The sequence below is a fragment of the Onthophagus taurus genome, chromosome 6, assembly GCF_036711975.1.
Source record: "Onthophagus taurus isolate NC chromosome 6, IU_Otau_3.0, whole genome shotgun sequence".
NCBI lineage: Eukaryota > Metazoa > Arthropoda > Insecta > Coleoptera > Scarabaeidae > Onthophagus > Onthophagus taurus.
The window spans coordinates 6,073,000-6,094,077 of NC_091971.1; the positions used below are offsets into that span (position 1 = coordinate 6,073,000).

Genomic DNA, 21,078 nt, shown 5'->3' on the forward strand with positions numbered 1-21,078 from the left:
TATCACTAGAACTATTACAAGACCTAGAACTAGAATCATTCGGGTTTAGCCATACTGACAATGAGAGGCGTGTGGGTAAACCCGTATGTTTCTAGGCGGCTGACATCATCTCGAATTTTCCTAGTGTAATTTTTGCTTAAAACTGACCAATAGCAACCCTTCTTTTTAGCGCTTCAATTTGAAAACACATCTCCGAATTATAAAATAGAGTATAGAAATGTTAGCCTTCACTTCACAATTTTGTTTTATTATTTTCATCAATAACTTCACAATTTCATAAAGATTATCATACATCATTCTAAAGAGGACATTTTAAGCTTTAATTTAAGACATAAAACGTTTAACTCGCAGAATTCAACTGGAAGCGATTTTTTAAATATTAATGTATATCAAAAATTGTCAATATTATCTTATTTATCATATAGGTTCATATATTACTTTAAAGACTATATTTTAAATAAAAAGCTTTAATTAAATAGTTTCGTAACTCACAAAGTTAACCCGGAAGTGATTTTTTAAAGATCCAGTCTCAAAATCACTAAATTAATTTTTTAAATTAACAGTAAACTTATCAAAGCAAAAAAAATAAATAGTAATTATTTATCAGAAAAAGTGTTGTGATAAACCTAACCTAAATATAGCAATAGCATGTCTCGCAAATGCACCACAAAACGCAACATAAGCGATTATTTAAAATTATGCAGCGAAATAAACCGTCAAAATGACAACTAAAAGTATTTCGACATGGCAGCTATTTTCAAACATTCCATCATACCTCGAACCGCAAAAAGTCAAGGTAAGCGTTTTTCGTTTCAACAATCGTCGTCAAACAGCCACGAACGGAACCCCTTATTTTCCTATCAGCAGACGCGGTACATTTTTTTTTTATTCGGTCAAGATAACGATAATATCGACTTTATCAATTTCTGTGTGGCCGTTCATGGCGCTTATCTTTCCGTACACCACCCCGCTATAATGCTTATAAAACGTGGAAAAGCAACGAGCGCGCGTGTATGCGGCGTTGTGTATTTTAGATCCTCTTTCTGCGCCCGATATCGGGCCACTATTTTTGATACGAAAGGTCAACACGAAATGATCAAGTCAAAACACAGTTACATTTCTGGCGACGAAAATAATTCTTTTCGGGTTACCACTAATCGAGAACACTTAAGTAACGACCCTTTAATGAGCACAACCGCCCAACATCGTCATCCTTAATTACGTGTACTCAACAAATGTAATAATTGGATGAAACCAGATAACCTATTCATCATCCGTTTGTTAAGTGGACCTGAAATCACCGCCAAATCTCTTATTTTTTTTTGGTACACATTTAGATCATTTTGAAATGAAACTTCAAAATGTATTATTTTATTACAAATTTTTTCCCTTTCATTTCTCATATCACATTATGCCGGATGTTATCGTCAACCTCGTTATAAACCAATTAGAAACGAAAACCTAAGTTATTTTCTGCCTTTTAATTTTTTTTCTAACCATTCAAAATTATTGAACCTTTAGAACCGATTCAGGTAAACGATTTTGAACCAAGGGCGTGGTTTAAAACCATTTTTGCAATTTCATTGGTACTGAAATGGTATTGTGTGAAGTGTGACGTGGATTTTCTAGTTTAGAATGGAAATTGTGATTATGATATCTTCCTTAAGATAAAATTCAAAAGCTTGTATGGTAAGAGTATTTCAAAAAGCTTCAAAACTAAACATTTAATTTAAATGAAGGAAGTGGTTAAAAATATCTTTCTCCAAAATGGTTTGGAATTGAAAGTTGAAACTTTTTGGGGTGATTAAAGAATGTAGAAATTATACCAAATTTTAAGATTTTAAATTGAACGGCTTTTTTACAATTTTTTTTTAATCTCCAGTTTGATTTTGGTGTTTTTAAAAATGAAAGTCAAAGAAAACATTTTTTTTCCATTACGGTTTGGAATTAAGAAACAAAACTTTACAAAATTATAGAAGAATATTTGAGGTTATCTCATTCCAAATTTTAAGTTTCCGGGATGAACTGATTTTCTTGTAACATTTTTTAAACATCATCATTGATTTCAATTTGGCGGTTTTTGAAAGTTTCGGAAATGGATTGGAATTGGAAAATAAAATTATTTTGAGGTTATAAGAGATTGTTTAAGGTTAGGTTGTACCAAATTTTAACTTTCCAGGTTAAGCGGTTTTTCCAAAAAAATTTTGAAATCATCACTTGAAAATTGACGTTTTGAAAATGAAAACCAAAAAAAAATTTTTTTTCCATTACAGTTTGGAATTAAGTAACGAAACTTTACAGCATTATAAAAGAGTGTTTGAGGTTATGTCATTCCAAATTTTAAGTTTCCTGGAGGAACAGATTTATTTATAACGTTTCTTAAACATCATTGATTTTAATTTGGCGGTTTTTGAAAGCGAAAGAAAATTATTCTTTTCTCGGAAATGGATCGAAATTGGAAAATAAAATTATTTTGAGGCTATAAGAGATTGTTTAAGGTTAGGTTGTACCAAATTTTAACTTTCCAGGTTGAGCGGTTTTTCCCAAAAAAATTTGTAAATCGTCGCTTTAAAATTGACGTTTTGAAAATGAAAGTAAAAAAAAATTTTTTTCTCCGATATGGTTTGGAATTAAGTAACGAAACTTTAGAACATTTTAAAAGAGTGTTTGAGGTTATGTCATTCCAAAATTTAAGTTTCCTGAATAACCAGATTTTTTTATAACATTTTTTAAACATCATTGATTTCAATTTGGCGGTTTTTGAAAGCGAGGTTAAAGTAAATTATTCTTTTCTCGGAAATGGATTGGAATTGAAAAATAAAATTATGTTGAGGTTATAAGAGATTGTTTAAGGTTAGGTTGTACCAAATTTTAACTTTCCAGGTTGAGTGGTTTTTCCCAAAAAATTTTGTAAATCGTCGCTTTAAAATTGATGCTTTGAAAATGAAAGTCAAAGAAAATTTTTTTTCTCCGATATGGTTTGGAATTAAGTAACGAAACTTTACAACATTTTAGAAGAATGTTTGAGGTTAGGTTGTACCAAATTTTAACTTTCCAGGTTGCGCGGTTTTTCCCAAAATAATTTGGAAATCCGCTTTAAAATTGACGTTTTGAAAATGAAATTCAAAAAATTTTTTTTCCTCCGTTATGGTTTGGAATTAAGTAACGAAACTTTACAACATTATAAAAGAATGTTTGAGGTTATGTCATTCCAAATTTTAAGTTTCCTGGATGAACAGATTCTTTTATAACGTTTCTTAAACGTCATTGATTTGAATTTGGCGGTTTTTGAAAGCGAGGTTAAAGAAAATTATTCTTTTCTCGGAAATGGATCGGAATTGGAAAATAAAATTATTTTGAGGTTATAAGAGATTGTTTAAGGTTAGGTTGTACCAAATTTTAACTTTCCAGGTTGAGCGGTTTTTCCCAAAAAAAATTGTAAATCGTCGCTTTAAAATTGACGTTTTGAAAATGAAAGTTAAAGAATAATTTTTTTCTCCGTTAATGTTTGGAATTAAGTAACGAAACTTTACAACATTATAGAAGAATATTTGAGGTTATGTTATGCCAAGTTTTATGTCAAACATCATCAAACACGTTTTTAAAAATATATTATTCGATGAACTAATAATACGATAATGTTGAGTGTAGAGCACTAAAACGATTTATGAAATAATATATTATTGTCAATGATCAATATTCAAAGAAGAATATAGAATATGATGAATAACGATGTTGGTATTGAATTTCTTGGTAATAAAGGTCTTGTGAAATCTTTTAAAATAAAATAAAAATATATAGGTGAAGATATTTGTTTTTTAAGATGACACTTAAAAAAAAGGGAAAGCGAAAGAATGAAGACGAAGTTAATAAACGAAAAAAAAATCCCCAACGGAGCCCCTAGATTCCAAAGAAAATCAAAAAAAATCCCTATTAGAGCTACAACATCCACCTGTTGATCTCCCCCTTAACAAAAACCTGCGCGCCAGAAAAAGAGCAATACGAAAAGAGAGAGGTTCGGCATCGTTTCAGTGACGGGCGCTGGGTATTATACGGTCCCACCCACCCCCATCATCCATCCGAAGAGTCTCGGAGCCTTAGAAAACGGTCCACAAAAGGACTGGGGAAGAAGAGAAGGCCGCGTACACGGGCGGCATTCTTCTGAAAAAGTGTTACGAGAAGTCGAAAAGTCGTCCTCTTTTCGAAATGGGGGGGTCAACCACCCCACGTCGGGCATTACACGTGTATCCCCGTTCTGCGCTCCCATCGTCCGATTACGTAGTCGACGTCGCGACGCAAGCCAACGCCCAGGAAAACCACACTGGACGACTGTACAAGCCCCTACAATGCGAGAGAAACAAACGTAGTCGACCAGCGGCGTCGCGACGGTCGTCGTCCGAACGGCGGCCCCTCGATTCCGCTGGTCGATCGTTCGTACATCCACAACGCTCAAGGTCACAGCAGTAGTGGTGGTGGTGGTATTCTGAGCAATAGCTGCGCGCGGGGCTGAGTCCGACTTAGTAACTCGAAGGGTGCGTTCCGCACGCCCGTCTTTCGAAACCTCCCAACGACGTCGACGTCCTCGTTTTTTTCCTTTTTTTTAACCCGTTCTTTTTATTTTCGCCGTTCGTCGAGTTTTTTTTTCGATTTTTCTTTTTTTATTTTTCGTTATTTATCGGTGACCGAAAGTGTTACGAAGGGGGTTGGGATTTAAAATTTAAAACAGAGCATTGTGTCGATTATGTGCCACGGAGAGGATCTCGTGTTCGTATAGTGGTGCGCCTCCATCGGTAATGTGACTGCGCCTGCTTCGTTCAATTTCCCACAAGGACGTCGTATTGCGTAAGTGTGTTTCAGAATAGGACCGTTTTTCGCTCATACATATTATTATTATTAATTTATCCCCGTCATTATTTTGACGCGTTTAATCAAAACCGAGTTACATTCAAGAATGGGGGACTTGATGACGGTTTTAGTTAAAGCCTTATTTATAGTCCGATTTTTATCATCTACTTACTTTTGATCAAATTGAATTTCAAATTCCCCACTACAACTTTGACGTAGCCAAGAGAACGATATAAGTAAAGACGCTCGCGGATTCGTACGCGTGGCGCACCCTACTTTACTTTAACGTTATTAATTCTTAAACCACATTTTGGTATTTAACCATTTTTAAATGAGTAATCGTTTAAAAAGCTATTTTTGTTTAGAAACCACAAAGAAATTTCGATATCCTCGTTATCTATGATTTTTTTCAAAATATTTAAAACATTTTTTTATTGTGATTACAAAATTATTTAAATTCCAAAATACAATTTATTTCTTGTAAGTTATTATAACAAAAATGAAGGAAATGAATCATTTCAGTATAATCAACCTGTTGATTGTCGTTAAATATCCATTTAGTTACAAGAATAACCTCATAATAAAAGCCTAAATAGCTAATAATAATTAGAAATCAATAATTAAATATTTAATTTTCTTTTAATCTTTTCTTTCTAACTTAATTTAAGGCATAAAATGGTTTAACTAAAACTAGCACTATCACTAGAACTAACACTACACCTAGAACTAGAAACTTTCGGGTTAAGCCGTGTGTTTTTGAACCTTCTTCAGAAACGACTTAACTTCGAAGTTCTGAGTTCACTTCAAACTTATTTCTGAAGAAGGTTGCAACATGACATCCGAAACGTTAAACATTTTTTCAAAAAACATCTTAACCCGAAAGTTTTGAGTTCTAAGTATAGTGTTAGTTCTAGTGATAGTGCTAATTCTAGTTTTAGTTTAATTAACACCGGCCGTGAAAGCCTTGGTAGTTATATAAAATGGTTTATTTCAAAAATTAAATTTAAACTATACATCTAAAAATAGTTTTTATTAATAAATTATTTTGATACACACATTCTGAAATGGCTATTTTTAATACAATTTAGAATTGGTTCTATAAAAATACTTTTTCAAATCAGTCTTTGTTTTTCTTGCCGATTAGCAATTTAGATCAATATCTTGGAACCTACATCATTTTCAAATTTGAACTGAATGTTGCCCCAAAGTTGCGCACTTAACAGGAAATAAGGATCCTTCTGATTTTGATAATTTTATTTTAATTGTAGATCGTCAAAAATGTACTCAAATTATAGTTGATTCCGTCAATCTTCCGTTTACTTCAATGTATCTGTCAAACCTGTTTGGTTGTATATTCCATTTTATTTTAAGTTCAAAGGAGCCAGACGTTATGTATAATGTCAAATAACTGATTTCTGCAAAAATATCGAAATTGATTTCCATTCATATTACCTTCAAAGAAGAAAAGCACTCTAAACCGATAGCGGCATCGCCTTAATTTGTCAAAAGATTCCAAAACAATTCCATTTGATAAAGTCGAGTCCTCTCAACTCTAGTTGAGGCGTCACAATATGATAACCAGTTTTAGGTTGATGTATTAATAATTGCGACTCCAGCAACCTCAGCTTAATTTGTCAAAAGATCCATAATTTCACTACAACAGTACAATTAACTAGTTTCAGGTTGATGTATTAATCACTGAGTATTGGCCGCAAGCAACCTCCTTGTCAGAAAATCCACAACTTAATGTCATAAAGCCAACGACGCTCACAGCCGAGGCGCTACAATATGATTCAGGTTGATATCATATTAATCACTAAGCCTTAGCCACAAGCGATTTCGGCTTAATTTGTCAAAAATCAATAATTCCACTTGTAAAAGCCGAGGCGCCACAGCATGATAACTAGTTTCAGGTTGATGTATCAATCATTGAGTCTCAGCTGCCAGCGAGAGGTCGCTTAATTAAGCAGAGGTGCTTAATTTGTCAAAAGATCCACAATTTCACCTACAACAGTACAATTAACTAGTTTCAGGTTGATATATTACTCACGGAGCCTAAACTGCAAGCAACCTCGACTTAATTTGTCAAAAAATCCACAACTTAATGTCATAAACCCAACGACGCTCGCGGCCGAGGCGCCACAATGTGATGACTAGTTTCAGGTTGATATCATATTAATCACTGAGCCTTAACCACAAGCGATCTTGGCTTAATTTGTCAAAGATCAGCAATTCCACTTGTAAAAGCCGAGGCGCCACAGTATGATAACTAGTTTCAGGTTGATGTATCAATCATTGAGCCTCAGCTGCCAGCGAGAGGTCGCTTAATTCAGCAGAGGTGCTTAATTTGTCAAAAGATCCACAATTTCACCTACAACAATACAGTTAACTATTTTCGGGTTGATGTATTAATCACTGAGCCTTGGTCGCAAGCAACTTCGGCTTAATTTGTCAAAAAATCCTCAACTTAATGTCATAAACCCAACAACGCTCGCGGCTGAGGCGCCACAATGTGATGACTAGTTTCAGGTTGATATCATATTAATCACTGATCTTTAGCCACAAGCGATTTCGGCTTAATTTGTCAAAAATCAACAATTCCACTTGTAAAAGTCGAGGCGCCACAGTATGATAACTAGTTTCAGGTTGATGTATCAATCGTTGAGCCTCAGCTGCCAGCGAGAGGTCGCTTAATTAAGCAGAGGTGCTTAATTTGTCAAAAGATCCACAATTTCACCTACAACAATACAGTTAACTATTTTCTGGTTGATGTATTAATCACTGAGCCTTGGTCACAAGCAACTTCGGCTTAATTTGTCAAAAAATCCTCAACTTAATGTCATAAACCCAACAACGCTCGCGGCTGAGGCGCCACAATCTGATGACTAGTTTCAGGTTGATATCATATTAAGCACGGAGCCTCAGCTACAAGTAACCTAGGCTTAATTTGTTAAAGATCAAGAATTCCACTTGTAAAAGCCGAGGCGCCAGAGTATGATAACTACATAATTTCATCTAATCATTGAGCCTCGGCCGCCAGCTTAATTTGTCAAAAGGTCCACAATTTTTCTTCATAAAGCCGAAGCCTCTCACGGCTGAGGCGCCACAATATAATAATTTAAAGTTGATATAATCAGCCTTAAAATCAGTTAATTATATTAACAAGGTTGATATTATATGATATTAATCACTGAGCCTCAGCCGCAAGCGACCTCTTCTTAATTTGTCAAAAGATCTACAATTTTAGTTGATATCATGAGATCAATGAAAAGTTTAACAACTTAATTTTTATTTGGGACTTTATTTACCAGAAAGTTTTTTCTTCTGAGAAAACTTTATGATTTTTCAATTTAATGTCAATACATAAATGGCTAATAATAACTTTAATTTTGTTTTTAAAAATTTACTAATGTTTTGCTAAAAAATCCGCCATTTTTTGAAGGGGCGTAACTGTTAAAAGAGAATCGGAACAATTTGTAACATATTTCTTGGACACCTGTAAATAAAATTTTCTATAGAAAATGCGTAATGTGTTTTGCGCATGTCGTTTTGTTTTGATTTTGGTTTGAAATTGCGAATCAAAGTAGGTCTGGGCCGAGTATACGGGCGACTGTTAGATCCTCGATAGAGAGCGAGCGGCGCGAAAATTTGTTCGAAATGTTCGCGGTTTTGGTCTCGCCCCGACAACCCCCGAGATTAGCCGATCGCGGCAGCCGAGACGGCAGACTGCTGACATGGCGTCTTAAAAAGTGTTGTGCCCATAAAGTCGTCCTGTTTCGGGATAGAACCCTGTCCGTTTTTAGTGACATCGTGTAACAGGTAACGCACGCGACAATTCACTAATCGCACGACAACGTCACCGTTTCATTTTCCACACCCTTCACCTCTCGGTGTCCTCAGTAAAAACCGATTTTGATTCTGTTCCCCCCAGTGTTAAATCGGCGGAGTGTGTGTGCCTATGTGTGTGTGTGTGTATCTCGGGTTCCCCTTTTTTTAACCCTACCTACACTCTACTGCTACGACTCGCCAAAATCAATATATTTCCAACGATCAATACCGAGAATACCCTCATGGTACCCGCAGGATTCTACTAATTACACGTTTTTTTTATTTTAACTTTTTAACTTGTTGGTTTTAACCCATTTGTGTTTAACGTTGGTGATTATCGTAATTATAAATAGTATTTTGTGCGCTATGTTCGTGTGTTGCGGGGCAAAAAGGGTTGCGTAAACTGGGCTTTTCCACGGCGCGCCGTCGTCGAGTAGGCGGGGTGATGAGGTTTTTTTTCGCACACTCTGCTAAATATGGCGTCAGAGGGCTGTTGTGATGGTTTCGGTTTAGCGAGGGTTGCGATTTTTTCTTTTGTATCTTCGAGATCGCGTTGCCTCCGTGTGGAGGAGAACAACACGTGCGTGTATTGTGCGATAATTCCGCCTGTTTGTCCTTCGCACGACAACGACGACGGTATGTTTAAAAACCTCCACGCCACACACACATACACACTATATACTCGTCAGTCCTCTTGTGATGTAATATTTAAGAAGTCGTGCTCACACAGGGACACCTGTGTGAATCATACGGATGTACAACGCTCTGGTGCCCGTTAAATTGCCCTACTCTTCTCACTTGACGCCGTGTTTATTTTTAAATTTCATCTTTATATTCTTTTTTTTTGGTTTTATCGTGGCAAAATTTCATTAAATTAAAAATAGTGTTTGTGTCAAATTTGACTTTATCCGAAATGTCAAAATATATATAAAAAAAATGAATACCTAAAAACAATCGAGTTTTGTTCTTAATTGTTTTTGTTTTGTTTTTTGTTTGTAGTATTAAAATCTATTCAAATCAGTTGTATAAATGAGTTAAGTAATCTTAAGACTGTATAATACGTCAATGGCATTTGCAAATTAATCCGTGTACATACTTGTTTGTGTTATGCAATTTTTTTCTTGGACTTATTTATAGTGTTACTCGATCGATAAACATAACAATAACGCCTTTAATGATTAAACATTAATTTCTTTTGATAATTACCGGGCGCGAAATGGGTCAATTAAATTTAAATCAATTTTCTACTACAATCTACCAATTCAATTATTGCCAAATTATTAATTAATTATAACAATTAGTAAAAGATCAGTAAAACCAAATATATTGAGCAAATTTTGCAACCATGATACTCGTATTGCGATATTATAGTATTGTAATCGTGCAAAAATTCTATCTTAAGATTTTGATGGATCTCTGAATTTTGTGGGCTTCTAATTTCATCTCGACTATTTTTAGTATTTGTTTGTGTGTATATATGATGTGTGGAAACGCAATAACTGAAAAACGTAATTAGTTCCATTCATGACATCTTGATGAAACTTGCAGTTTAAATTAATATGCGATAAATATAAATAAATTAATTAAATCCAATTTCTTACCTATACAGATATTTATTTATTAGTTTTATACTAACAGTCCCATGTCTTACCACAATCTCACCTTTTTTCAATAGCATTCATTCTTCCGTTACATCTGAAACAAAAGGAACATAGATCAAACCGTATTTCTTGTCTGCTGCTTCATTTTCTTCATTTTTAGTACATTCTTTATAAGTTCTACTTCCTTACACTTTTCTAGTTTTCGCAGCACATAATTTTCTGATACTCTAAGGGTGTGTATTATGCATATTTTTAGTTCCGTTAAGTTTTTTTTTTCATTTAAATTCCGTATAGATGACGAAAGAGTAGTTAAGTATCGGGGTCATAACTTTAGTTTCCAGGGATTGTTTTCTAAAGCCACTTCTTCGAAGAGCTCCATATAAAAGTTGGCGAAGACTGGTGATAACAACGGAGGTTTCACAATTAATTGTATTGCATTTTTAGGATGCGATGTCTAAAAAGCGTTTGTTACTTTCAATTACAGCAAATGATTCGAAAAAGCTAATTAATTAAATATACTCAGATGGTTTGATTGGAGGTTTGGTAATATTAGCCTCAAGTGCAGATGGAATTTAGAAACTCAAGTAATGATTCGGTGGGGCTTAGTTTGAAGTTTGTTGGAGTATAGAGTAGGATGTTAGAGGTAGAACGTTTAGCTATTGATGCAATTGTGTTCAGTATTAGGATTTTGACCATTATTAATTGAAATGAAGTTATTATTCGGTCAAGGATTGGATGTTAGAAATATTATCTCAATAAAATTATACCTCAAATATATTTGTTGATAATATTCATCTACTCGTCACTAGATAGTGGTAGTTCAGAACTATAATTGTTTTAATTAGTTAATTTTCTTAATAATTAAAGTTATCAGGAATACAATGGTGTTAAAATAAAACTAATTAAACATTCTGATTGCTCGTTTTACTATGGCTGAAATCAATGGCTAACTTCACGCGTCTCACACACGATTTAGTAATAATCAAGGACGAAAATAATTTAAAATTAAATTTGTTAATTGAAATATTTTCGAATTTGATTTTTAAATTCAATTTCTACTGAGAAAAAATAAAAGTTTAATGGTTCGATAACAAAAGGTGATTAGAAATTTTTTTAAATATCAACTGGAAATACAATTGTTATGAATTTAGCTACTAATAGGTATATTATACTCCATGATTAACGATCGTTTGTTCCCAGAGCCCCCGGAGTAGGCAAATAATCCCATAGAATTAAATGACACACAGTGTTCAAAAAATAAACATTAATGATCAAAAAACTTTTCCTATTAATTTACTTAATCAATCGTGGTTAATGCAGTATCTTCATTAGTATTATCGCTAACTAATAAACTAGCTGAACAATGGATTATAATTCAACGTGTTAAACGACTTGTCTATACCCATTATTTACGGAGCTTAAATTAAAAAAAAACCTTTATTGAACTTTATACAATACCTACATTATGACTTTGCTAATTTAAATTCTGCAGCATGGTTGCAGTACTCATTTAAATGACCTGCACAAACGAGAAACTAATTTCACGACTTCGTAATTCCTCGACAGTATTTGCAAATTAATGCGTGTGGACATTACACAATCTTTTTTGATTTATTTGTATTGTAACGCCATGTTTTATTAACATATTAATTGTATTAATTTTTTTTATCTTATTTTCAGGGTTGCTAATAAACTAAAACCAGGGCTCAACAAATGAACAGTTTATGTTATCGGTATCAATCGCAGTATCAATCAAACGTTCAGCAAGTACCGAACAATCCGCTTCCAAACATGTCTTCCCAACGTTTCTGTCTCCGATGGAACAATCACCAGTCAAATTTACTCTCAGTATTCGATCAGCTGTTGCACGACGAAAGCTTCGTTGACGTGACGCTGGCTGTTGATGGAAAATTACTCCGCGCTCACAAAATGGTGTTGTCGGCGTGCAGCCCTTACTTCCAAACTTTATTCGTCAATCATCCCGACAAAGATCCAATAGTCATTTTAAAAGATGTACCTTACAACGACATGAAAAGTCTCTTAGACTTCATGTACCGTGGAGAGGTCAGCGTCGATCAAGATCGATTAACGGCGTTTTTAAAAGTCGCCGAAAGTTTGAGGATAAAAGGATTAACGGAAGTTAACGAAGAAAAGTGTGATTCGATAGCTTTAACGCAAAATCAACACCACGGCAACGCTCAATTGCAGAGGTTTATGCCGCAGAAGAGGTTTGCGAACTCGAATATGTTATCGAACGCGTTGATGCAACCTAAACGGAAACGCGGAAGGCCCAGGAAATTATCGGGAAGCTCTAACGGCACTCCCGGCGAAGACTTTGATAGAAGCGATGGGCTGGTGCAGGGAAGTCCGGAATTGCTTGAAGTCAAAATGGGTATGGATGGATTTACGGGAAATCATTCGGATTCTAGTAGTGGGAAGGATAGAGATAATGACTTGGACGAGAATTGTAAAGATGAAGAACCTACGGCTGGGACTTCCAAAGAAACCAGTTTTAGTAATTCAATATCAAAAAGCGAAAATGATTTTTCACCCGCCGGTAAGTTTCTTTTTTCAAAATTTTATGGGATGCAAAAATTATGATTGTACTATTTAAATTTTTTAATTAATAAATATATATATAATGTTTAAATAAGAACGTCCAGGTAGATGTAGGTTGTATTCTTTACATATGTTATTCGCTCGTTTGATATCTTATTCATGTTATCCATCCATATCACTGAAACATGTTGTAGGTGTTTTAAGGTTCCAGCTCTAACACCTTGGATTAATTGAAGTTAGGTAATGTCCATTATTTTTCTTATTCTTTAATGATGCTTCAGCTTAAATCAAGCCTTAGCTTCCTCGGTGCTTCACCTACAACTATCTCGGTCTGCGGCCACTCTCTTTCAACTTCTCATTCTGAGAATCTCCTTAGCGTCACCAATCTTGCTTTTGATCTATCAGCCATGCAGAAACATTTTCTTTACGACACGTGGACAATATCTGCTCTGTTAGCAACATATAGTATTCTATATCAATACTTGGTCTTCTGCCAACAGTATTTTATCTTCTGGAAACACTGTGTTGTCTTCTATGAGAAGGATCTGCACCATTAACAATATTTAATCTTCTGACAGCAGTATTTAGTCTTCTGCCAACAATATTTCGTAATCTACTTCGTTTTCAGCTATGTCAGGTGACTACGTAAATATGTCTTTACAAGGACGTCGATCAAAGAAATTTAAGTCAGAAAAGTTTCAATGTTGGGTTGGGTCTTTAGAGTAAAGAAATTTTTATGGCGGACATTCTTATTTAAACACCTTGGACATTTTTAACTAATAATAATTTATTTATAATTTTATTTCAAATTATCTTAAAGCAATATAAATATAATTATCGATTTATTATTGCTTCTTAAACAGTGTATAAATTAATGGCATTTTTTCCTTCAAACGAATCGTTCGCGCGTAACATTTAAAAAACTTAGAAAATGCGATTAAAATAAATTCTAATCGGTTCGACGTCCGGTTCTAGCTTTACACCGCAAGTTTCGCAATGTTTTCTCTTTAACATAAAAAAAATACTGCGTGAAGGGAAAAGCTATAGTGAAGTGCCTAAAAAAATCGTGGAGAAAAAATTTCTCGTTCAGTTTGGGTGCCAAATTGTCTTTAAGAGGTGAGTTTATTACATTTTAATTTAACAAAAAGAAACAATTTAAGGGAAGAGTTAATTTAATGGAAAATGAGCCGTTCTTTTTATCTTTGTAATTTTGAAACCAAATTTTCGTTTCGACCGATTTCTTTCTTATTAATTAATTAAATTAAATCGGGGCTTATTTCCTATAGCTTTTCCCTTTAATTGTTTTCTTTTAAACTTTAATATTTTTTTTTTTTAATTTTTTAGATGAAAAATCATCGAATAATATTCGATGTATTGACTTCAACACATCATTACACGAAGAATATAACATACCATATCAAGATCTTGTGATATCCGATACGGAAATGGAAGAATGCGATGATGAGGATATAGTTTGCGAAATGGATGATAAAAGTTTTATCGAAGATAGTATTCAAAGGATAAACTCCGACGGTTACGATTTCGAAGACGATTTGAATTACGACGTGGTCATTGACGACCAAGTATACGATTTTAAAATGAAATCTGAACGGTGTAATCAAAAGATTTATGATCCTGATAAATCGGCGAGGGATTTTTGTGTACGCGAAAAAGATAATTTATTTCGATGTACGGTTTGCGATAGGGTTTATACGCATATTAGCAATTTTTGCCGGCATTATGTAACTTCGCATAAAGTCAATGTGAAAATGTTTTCTTGCCCGATTTGTACGAAGGATTTCACTCGAAAAGATAATATGTTGGCTCATTTGAAAATTATACATAAACAACATACTTAGTGCCTTCAATCTGCCTTAAATTCACCTTGAATTCGCCTTGAATTTGCCTTGAAATGTTCCATATACTTAAATTGTGTGTACATATATAAAAATTTATATCCATTTTTTTTGATACAAAAAATCCAAATATTTTTATAGATTTATAAGAAAAGTTGTTGACTGTGAATGTTGTTATTTTTGTTATATGACTGATTTTATAGTGTTATTAGATTTTTGCATGGAAAAATTTAAATTATAAGAAAAAAAAAATTACGATAATGTCAGTACAATAATAAGAAGTTAATTAAGTAAATTTTTTTAAACTGTAAGGCTGAGAGCAACCAATTTTTAATGATAAGTGTTGTTACTATTTTGTATTATTTACATATACCAATGTTAGAGTTAGATATAGTTTTTTTCAATTCCTTCTCTTTTTAAATAAAAATTTAAAATAAATTTATAAAAATCCTTTTATAAAAATCTTGCCATTTTTTGTATTTGTTTTAAAACAAATTTTTATGCTGCTTTTGAGGATTATCAATCAGGTAAATTATTTATGTGATTATAACATCAGATTTGCTTTGTTTTTTTTAAATCAATAATGTTAACTTTTTAATTATAGATAGAGGTGATTTAAAAATAGGTGATAATTGAATAGATAATAAGTATATAATGTCTAAATGGCAAAGAACTCTTTTGCAACTGTTCAAAACGAATGTAATCGTCTTGGTCATAAATGAAAGCTTGTCTATATGATTAAAAATTTAAAATTCTGTTCAAAATTAGTGCCAAGTTCCAAGAGCTGATAACAGCTTTGTAAAATTATTAAAATCTCTTAAATAGTTATTGGAGTATTGTCTAAATGAACGAAAACGTCTTGGTGATCATCTGGAAAGTTCCAGAATAAAAAGTATCAACATATTTTTGAATCACTTAGTATAAAATATAAAGCAAATCTGATTTATATCAAGTTCCATTATAATTTTTGAACATTATTTCATTAAAAATTAGAATTTTGTTTATAAAACCCTTTTCCTAGAATGTATTTATTGCATTGCACATTTTTGTTTTTTTTATGTTACCTTTTATATTATTTTAGAAGAAAAAAAATTTATGAATAAACATATTTTATATCATTATTTTAATTATTTATTTAATTTTTTAATATTTTTTATGCATGTTTTATAACACTTGAATCAACAAGAATTAACCTTTTTTCTTAACATTTTAGATTCACCTGGTCATCCAAAACTTTTGACACCAAAAATAGAAATGGATATAGATGATACGACAATAAGAACGGAAACGATGATTCCAACTCCATCGTTAACGCCAAACTCAACGGATAATATCAACAATAATAATAATCCGACAACCCCATCGACCAGCGGAAGTCAAACTCCGACGGTAATGAGTGCCCCATCGGGAAGACAACCCGTTAAGCGCAGAGCGAGACGTCGGGCGACGTCCCAAAGTCAAGATCCCGCCGAACAACTAACGGAAATGTCAGTCAGAGGGTTAAATCTCTTTAGATACGCTCAAATTAATGAGGGAGTTTATCACTGCACCGAATGCGCAAAAGTTGATGTACAGAAAACGTTTAAGAATAAATATAGTTTTCAACGACACGCTTTCTTGTATCATGAAGGTCATCAGAGGAAGGTATTTCCGTGTCCTGTCTGTCAAAAAGAATTTTCGAGGCCGGATAAAATGAAGAATCATATGAAAACGGTGCATGATTGTTTTATGCCGAAAGATTGCGTATTTCCTTTAAACCTGTATTTACAACAGTAATTGGGTGAGAGGTTTAATTATTATTTTGTTTTAGTACTTGGTGCTAATTCTGGTTAGTAATTGTTGTAAATATGATGATAAAAACGAAAAAGAGAAAGGTTAAGCTGTTGAGGATGAGTACAATTTTTTAATCAAATTGTGATTAACCAGTAACTGGTTAAAGAATTAAAAGAAAAGTTGGTATAACGCGTTGCCTTATTAAGGTGTCTTATTTACTTGAAAAAAAAAACTAAGAATTTAACTTTTTTTATTAAACAAAATAAAACTTTATACATTTAGTGTTTATAAATTTTGGTTTGGATGTAGATAGGGGAATTAATTCGAGAGTAAATTTAGCGATAGGAAGCACAAAAACCCGTAGATTTTATTAAAAAGTCGTTTTTTTTAACTCGAATGGTTATTAGAATAAAAAGAAATAATTTTTAATAATAATAAATGTTAATTTTTGTTTGCAATCGAACCGTGATCGTTATATGCAATAGAAAAGAAATTCTTCGAATCCGATGTCGCCCATTTGTGATAAAATCGGTTGGATTCGAGCAGAGCGATACGTTTTTATAAAAAAATAGATTGTAATAGGTGTATTTACAAAAAAATATTAATTTAAAAAATGGAGGATAAGTTATAATCTTTTTTTAAAAAATAATATCGTTGACTGCACAATAAGAAATTATTGCTAAACTATATATAGGGTGTTTTAGTTTTTTTTAAGCAGAAAAAACTTAATAAAAGAGGAAAATTAATAAAAAAGTCGAATTAAAAGAATATATGTTGGTAGATGTTGAGTTTTCAAGATATAAATTGAATTTGAATTTGATTTAATTTGATACCAAACTCGATATATTTGTAATAAAAAGTTATAACAAAAAAATAATCCGCCATCTTTGATAATAACTCCTTTAAAACAATTAATATCTCGATAAATAAACGACGTAGATATATCGAGTTTGGGCTCTTTTTGAAGGAAATTTAATTCTACACTTATTAAAACTAATTTTGTTCGTATCTGCGCAAAAAAATAAAAATAATATAGAAAAACATCTCGAAAATTATACATTTCTTCCTAACATATATTTTTTAATTTATTGTGCTGCTATAAAATAATCTAAAACACCTTTATATATATATATATATATACAAATAGAAAATAGTTTAAATAGTTGTTTTTTCTGTTTTTATTTTTAATTTTTTTGTTGGAAACAAAAAAAAATAGCATGTCGGTGCGCACAAAGTGTAATATATGTAATATTATTTAATTATAGGTGTCGGGTGGTTTAACACTAAACAAAAAAAAATAATAATATGACTTTATTAAAAAAAATAGAATTTTTTTTCTCACGGACAAAGTCAACTACTACTGTCTATGCATGCATATTTATTAATTTTACTGTTGTTCTTTTCACTTTTCGCTTTCTCATTTATATATTTCTTTTTCACTTATCGTCTGTGTTTTTATTTTGTGATTTTCGTTTAGCCTTAAATAAATAAATAGCTCGTAAAATGATTTTGCTCGTATTTCGAGGTAAAAGAAACATGGTTAAAAATTATTGTACATAGCTTCTTGTTCAAGTGTACATTTATTTTAGAGAAATTTTATTTTAAACAAAAAGGAAAGCATTACAAAATATTCGTTTTATCCGAGAATACAAATAAATTAGAAAAAAAAAACTTTTCGTACATTGATTGATCACTTTGTGATATATATATTTTGTTTTGTTTCAGTTTTTTTTTGTTTTACGTTTTGTTAAAGGCCGAGGCCAGTTTATCGCAGTTCTTCCAAGTTAGGGCCGAGTTGCGTTCCACCTTAAATATGGTGGGTTAAAATGAAGAGCAGCTTCGGTACCTTAATTTTTAAGGCTTACGATAAGTGCAATTAATTAAGAAATTTATATAAATATTATATATATTGATATACATATACTAACGTTACTAGATTACTTAGAAATACGCACTTTTCTCGATAAATTCTTAGACCTGTTGTAAAGTTTATTTTCTTCATCTTACTTATTATTTAGTCACTATTTTGTATATCTTGTTATTATTATTTTTTTAATTTTAAATCTCAAATATTACCTACGATTATTATTATTAATTATAGAAAAGTAATCAAAAAAAAATATATTTTGTTATTTTGTGTTATTTCTTTTTTTGTTATGTTGTGATTTGTTTCTTGTTTCTTTATTGGCTTGTTATACAAAATTTGGTAAAAATCCGTAATATTTGAGGTTAAATTAAAAATATTTAAAATTCCTTTTTCTCTATTTTTTTTTTGTTTTCGTTTTAATTTCCATTTTATTTGTGGCTTCGTTTCGTAGCGAATACAAAGTGTAAATCAAAATGCTTTCTGTAACTCGCTTTTTTAAATATTAATAAAAAACAATTAGCGTACTAGAAAACTAGTTTATATTTTGATATAATGAAAAAGTATATATATATATAAAAACACTGTTAATAAAGTTATTAAATAAAATGGTGCAGATACTGTATAATATTATTTACATAATTTTTTTTTCTTCTTTCACAAAGTTTATGTCTTAAATAGGAATAAAAAAGCTGTTTTATTGTACTTTTCATTTATTAATAAAAATCTACCTCTAATGCATACAATCTCATTTATTTATTCCATTTATAACAGGCAATCGCTTATCTCAAATGCTATCGATTCAATTAGTATGTAACGATGACTAATTTGAAATTTTCGTTGCTGATTTTATTCCCTAAATCTTAGGGAATACTACATTTAGGGCAAGTTTTAGTTTCAAAGGTGGATATTGCATCACTTCATCATCGTTACTATCAAATACTAATATTTTTTTCAGACTCTACTGATAGAAAAAGAATGGAAGAAACATTATGTTAAGTTCGAAAATGATTGGAGAAGGCTAAAGGTCAGCAGTTGGAAACACCAGCTGCGTGTAGACAAATTGGGAAGGAATTGTTAAAGCGATGAGAACTTAAAGCTGATTAGAAACAACCCAACCTAACCCAACTCAACCAAACCCAACTGGGAGAAAGTGTCCTAATTTCCAAAGTGATGTTTCTTATATACATTATTTTTGTATCCCTTTACTCCAGCTTTCTTAACCTGCTTTCTAGTTTAATATTAATATTTTTATTAATACGTTTTCTTTTTACAGAAGACCAATCAGATTACCCAGAAAATGATCAAAATCATTCAAATCTTCCCGATGCAATAACAGTAGAAGTAATCCCAGTAAAACATGAATCGGTAATAATTTCAACAGAAGCAGCACGAAATATGTTAATGGAAACATACGAAGACCACGATCATAATTACGATAAATCAATGGAATCATCAACGGGAGTTCATTTCTTAACGGACGACGAAGCCCCACCTTATTCAACAACCGACGGGGAAAAGAAACGAAACGAATTGTTAGAATACCTTCTCAGGGATGACGGAAGTGTCGTTTGCAAACTTTGCGGTGAGATTTTGGCGAGTCGAACTCACTGGTATCGTCACAAGTACAAATTGCACGTAAATAGTTTGGGGAATCCGGCGCCGTTGTTTAAATGTACGCATTGTAACGTTTTCTTTAAAAGTAGGAAGGGTTATACGGGACATGTTAGTGCTCGACATTCGGATAATATGGAACAACAAGAAGAACTTAATATTAGTATTAAAGAGGAGGTTGTTGAGACGGAAACTAAACCTAGTAGGAGGAAAGAAATTAAAGGCGCAGATTGGGAAGAACAAAGGGTTAAAGAAGAGAAATTAGTTGCTGATATTATCGATAGGGTGAGAAGAGAATGTGAAGCTCAAGGTGCTGCTGTTACTAGAAGAGGGTATAGTAGGAGATCAACGGTGATGATGAATTCATAATTTTTAAAATGATAAAAATTAAATATGTAATATACTTACTTAAAAGTTAGTTGTTCCTTAAATCGTTGCCAAATTTACACCAATTATTATTTTTGGATTAGTAATCTTCTCTCAATTACTTTTGCTCAAACTATGAAAAAAATTTAATTCTTGTATATAGAAACTAAAATTATATTTATATACATTAAATAATTTTAACGTGCCAAAATATTATTGTATTAATGTTCGATAAAAAAAAAATAATTGGAAGAGATAATGCGAGGGATCTGTACAATAAGTTATTTTTTAATATTTCGTAGATAACTTTGTAGGATTATAATCTGGGTGCTTGTTGGTGTTTAGACGCTAATTTGAGTTACAATTAATTTTTTTAAACTAAGATAAAAAGATTTCTTTTTGTAACGTTTATTAGCGTCTTGGCACATTAAAAGCACTGTAAATATAAATATGATGAAAACTACATTTTAATAAGTCTGAAATGGTGATTTAAGATAGCAACTAATATATTTTAGTATTGTAGTGACCTAACCTTATGAAATAATCTTCCTGGATATCATGCAGTATTAGTAATAAAGTTAAAAATAATAATTGAAAAGAATTTTCGAAGGTATCGTTGTGATAAAAAATTCTTTGAAGAGAAATAATATTGTTTCTGATTTGATGTGATATTATTTTCCTACAGTGAAATGTAAAAGTTGTTTTGTTTTCAATTAAAAACTCAATTTCAAACTTTAAATGATTTTTAATTATTTTTTGAATTAATTTGATT

General features: G+C 32.0%; 1 protein-coding gene and 1 long non-coding RNA gene across 7 annotated transcripts; one reads left to right on the forward strand and one right to left on the reverse strand.

Annotated features, from left to right (window-relative positions):
• The first annotated feature begins 733 nt into the window (after positions 1 to 733).
• LOC111427753 (zinc finger and BTB domain-containing protein ttk) lies at positions 734 to 21,045 on the forward strand. Of its 6 annotated transcripts, none has more exons than XM_071197021.1 (3): positions 734 to 796; positions 11,955 to 12,831; positions 19,603 to 21,045. In XM_071197021.1, the coding sequence occupies exons 2-3, from the start codon at positions 11,988 to 11,990 to the stop codon at positions 20,307 to 20,309; spliced, it is 1,551 nt and encodes a 516-aa protein (XP_071053122.1). In that variant the 5' UTR covers positions 734 to 796; positions 11,955 to 11,987; the 3' UTR covers positions 20,310 to 21,045. The 6 variants fall into 6 exon arrangements, with proteins under 6 accessions (XP_071053122.1, XP_022918790.1, XP_022918794.1 ...); XM_023063022.2 differs by lacking the exon at positions 734 to 796 and adding an exon at positions 4,395 to 4,842; XM_023063026.2 differs by lacking the exons at positions 734 to 796; positions 19,603 to 21,045 and adding exons at positions 4,398 to 4,842; positions 14,178 to 15,810.
• Positions 5,857 to 8,922, reverse strand: LOC139430277 (uncharacterized). Its single transcript, XR_011640737.1, has 2 exons — positions 8,849 to 8,922; positions 5,857 to 7,582 (listed from the first exon to the last, which is right to left on the reverse strand). It is a non-coding gene; the product is annotated as an uncharacterized lncRNA (long non-coding RNA).
• Positions 21,046 to 21,078: the final 33 nt, after the last annotated feature.

Excerpts from the sequence above, each read along its gene's own strand:
- LOC111427753 (XM_071197021.1), top strand. The coding sequence starts at position 11,988 with ATGAACAGTTTATGTTATCGGTATCAATCGCAGTATCAATCAAACGTT. Across the intron at positions 12,832-19,602 it reads AAATGATTTTTCACCCGCCG|AAGACCAATCAGATTACCCA; the intron begins GTAAGTTTCTTT and ends TTCTTTTTACAG.